Raw genomic sequence first — 3624 nt, forward strand, 5'->3', positions numbered from 1 at the left:
GTGTCTCACCACTTGTCATTAAGGTTAAAATTCAGCTGTTCTGCTGCCAACAGGTTTGTGTGCACATAAAACAAACATGTTCCAAACTATCCTGGACTTGAACTCCATCACCTCAACACCCCAACCTTCTTCACTGAAGTTCAGAATCAGATAACATGAGAACTCAATGACACTCATGTAAACCTGAGAACCTCGTCACTGACATGTCACAGAACTACACAAACAAGACATCCTGTCCTGCTGTCCTTGTTTAATTCAGTTTCCACTCCAAATGCATGATTTTTTTATTAAGCAAAACTATAAACTCCAAAGTCATGTTTTCAGACTTTTTAAGGAAATGCAAAAAAAATAACGGAACCATTTGTTAATATTGTAGATGATTTAGGCAAAAAAAAAATTGCCCAGTTATTTTAAGACGGTGACAGTATATACATTTTGTATTGCTTTTTATTTATACTGTATGAATGTATTTTTTTAGAAGAGTAAGAAGTATTTTTGTAGAATTTCAAATCCTCAGTTTAAAATAATTAAATTTGGCCCTGTAGTATATCATAACTGTGTTTTGCGTTTTGGCCGACACTGCTGTTGATCTTTTTCCTTCTTCTTCTTCCCATCATACACGTCTTTGCTGTTGCCATTTAAGCATATTTGAAAAGTTGTGTTCTGGTTGAATCATCAAGGGTTACTATTACATATCAAAGTTATTTCTAGCTCTAAATAAATCATAGACATTATAACTGTTGAAATAAACAATTCCAAGCATCTGGACAAGAAAACAGTCCAAATGACACGGTTCTGTTTATTCCTTTGCACTGAAATCACAAGAATATGAGGCAAACACAAGCAATGGTAAACACAAGCAGCTGTATTTATTTACACTCAGTAACAAAATCAGAGAAATGCTAATATAAAAAGTGATAGAATGATCAATAGTAAGCAACGTCCCAGTGTCATGATGTTCAAACTGTCTTTATGATGAGGCACTGATCTCTGATCACGTTCATCAGGTGTTTCCCTCTGCAGGAGACTTCATCATTTCTGTTTTATTTACATCACTGGTTATAATAGCCATTACCTGGTCTTACCATCCAACCTTGTGAAACATGTTTCCTCTGTAGGTTTTCTGTTTATTTTCTTTACATCTGTGTGAAATGATTTTCCAAAGTGAGATCACTGAAAGCAGAACCAGTTATGCAAAAATGACTGCCTTTTCTGTGAGTACAATTGTTTGCTGGAATTACAACATACAGTGTATAATTTCATGATTTTACAACAAAATTTCCATTACAACAACATTTCTGTCATGCCTGAATTTCTTATTTGACGCTTAATGTACAACTTTGCTAAATAAATTGATTAAATGAGCTCAGGGTTCATCCTGGTCATTTACATGAAACATATCGTTAGGAAACATTTATAGTTAGTCAGTATTGCATGTGTGTAGGGGCATGCACATGGCTACCCAGGCACAAACACACTTTGACACATGTACACTTGAAGCCACCAAGATATAATCCAGCTGTAGAAGTGGAAGAGCTGTTGGTGTGTGTGTGTGTCTCTGTGTTGGTGTTTGGCCTCAGGCATGTGACCCATGTTATTCTGTTTACCCTCCATCTGTCCACACTTGAGCCCTCTTGTGCCTCATTTCATTAGTTCTGGTGAAATGCAGTATAAGAGGACATGTAGGAGGTCGGCTCATCTGTCTGAGTCAACAAAACATAAATTTGAGTCACCCAGCGTGGGGGTGGGTCTGTCCTTTGTTGAAATCGGCAATTAATCACGTGAAAAGAGTGGTAAAATGAGTCAGATTCATCTCTGCTTTTTGATGATGTTTATTTTATTTTTTTTTATTTTCCTCCTGAGATTTGATAAGTATTTTCATCGAGTAAAAAAAATGTTCAAACTTTTCAACTGTGTGTAATGATTTACGGTCTGTATTTAAAAACATCAATATATGATCACCACAGGTGGGTTGAAAACCCTACTTGCTGTAATTTTTGTAAAATAATTGTTTAATGTAAATGCAAATGTAAACACAAAAGTCAATTTACAGTCAGATGGATAGCAAATATGACCACCTCAGACTAGACAATCATAAAAATATCATTATATATTCATTGTTGAAGACAAATGTAAGAACTTTGTATATTCCATGTTTCGAAAAGTCATTATAAAACAAAGTCAGAAATTATTGTGTACTTAGAAACCATGTATGAGCAAATAATAGTGAAGAAAAGTATCATAGAATGCATCACAGCAGGAAATATGGGAAAGTATCACATTTCTATGACAGAACGGTCACATCCCGCACTCCAGTTTCATTTAAGTCATACCGTTCAGTGTTGCACTGCATGCTAGGAGATGACTTGGCAGCAGGACAGAGAAGGGTGCGGAAGTGTCTCCTGAAGGTGTGGGAGAGGCAGGCATAGAGGATGGGGTTAGCACAGCTCCATGAGTATGACACCAGGATCACAAACTCAAAAGCTCTTGAGAAAGTGAGAACCAGGTCACTTTGATATAAGGACCAAAAGTTGAAGGTATAAAACGGCAGCCAACATATTCCAAAGACTACCACCACAGCCACAATCATTCTGGTGACCTGTTGCTCCAGCCGATTGTAGTCATGGTTTGGAGACGTTGATTTGAGCCGCCGAGACCTCATAGTCAGCAGCAGTGCAATGTAGGAAATCGTCATGACCATGAAAGGCAGAGCAAACCCCATGATGAAGGTGTAAGACAAGATACCAAGCCACCAGGTCTCCGAAACAATGTCTGGTATGCACAGGTCTTGATTTACTGAGAAGTGAAGTGCCATGGGAAGGATGGTGAGGAGAGAGAACAACCACAGGAATGCTGAAACAATCTTGGCACAGTGCGGCGTTCTCCAACGAGCAAACCGAAGTGGGTTGGCCAATGCCATGTACCGATCAATGCTCATCACCGTGAGGCAGAAGACGCTAGTGAACTGGTTGATGCCATCCAGTACCATGACAACTTTGCACGCTATGTCTCCAAATAACCAAAAATTCTGGAAGTTTTGGCTGGCTATGAAGGGAAGGCCAACCATGAAGAGTCCATCGGCCAATGCCAGATTAAAAATGTACACTGTTGTAGAAGATGACATTTTGTCCAATTTCAAAATGGCAACAATGACTAGGGAGTTCCCAGCAAGTCCCAGGATGCAAACCACCAGGTAAAGTACAGCCATTGTGATACCAAAGCCATCAATACCGTCCTCAAAGTACAGATGCTCATCCATGTAGGTGTGATTGTAGTCCACATCTGATAAAAGTAAGGTGTCCATTCTGCTTTGGTGCAAGCAATTAGTAGAAAAAGAACAAAACTGCTTGATTAGACAAAAAAAGTCTGCCTTTGTTTGAATTCCTTCTCTAATTCTTAAAGAGCAATCGCTTGTCTCATCATAGTGAAGTTAAAAATTGTTCAAACATGCAAACAAAGTTCAAATGGCCTTTTCAGCTTGAAAAGGGTCTCAGCAACTCTTCAATTGCCCCCATCCACTTAGCTGCTACTGAGTTGGGGTGTTGACCAAAAGAAAACCAACAACCTGAGAGACTTGATCCCTGAGTGAAGACAGCAGGCTTCTCTCACATCCCCCTGTGCCCC

The 3624-nt window shown here is 38.9% G+C and overlaps 1 protein-coding gene across 1 annotated transcript; it reads right to left on the reverse strand.

The window, feature by feature from the left end:
• Positions 1–803: 803 nt before the first annotated feature.
• On the reverse strand, positions 804–3624 carry LOC137588561 (somatostatin receptor type 5). The gene has a single exon (XM_068305705.1). The coding sequence runs from the start codon at positions 3302–3304 to the stop codon at positions 2285–2287; it is 1020 nt and encodes a 339-aa protein (XP_068161806.1). The 5' UTR covers positions 3305–3624; the 3' UTR covers positions 804–2284.

The sequence above is a fragment of the Antennarius striatus genome, chromosome 21, assembly GCF_040054535.1.
Source record: "Antennarius striatus isolate MH-2024 chromosome 21, ASM4005453v1, whole genome shotgun sequence".
Lineage (NCBI taxonomy): Eukaryota > Metazoa > Chordata > Actinopteri > Lophiiformes > Antennariidae > Antennarius > Antennarius striatus.

Bases quoted from the DNA above. Each gene is read 5' to 3' on its own strand.
- LOC137588561 (XM_068305705.1), bottom strand. From the start codon at position 3,304: ATGGACACCTTACTTTTATCAGATGTGGACTACAATCACACCTACATG.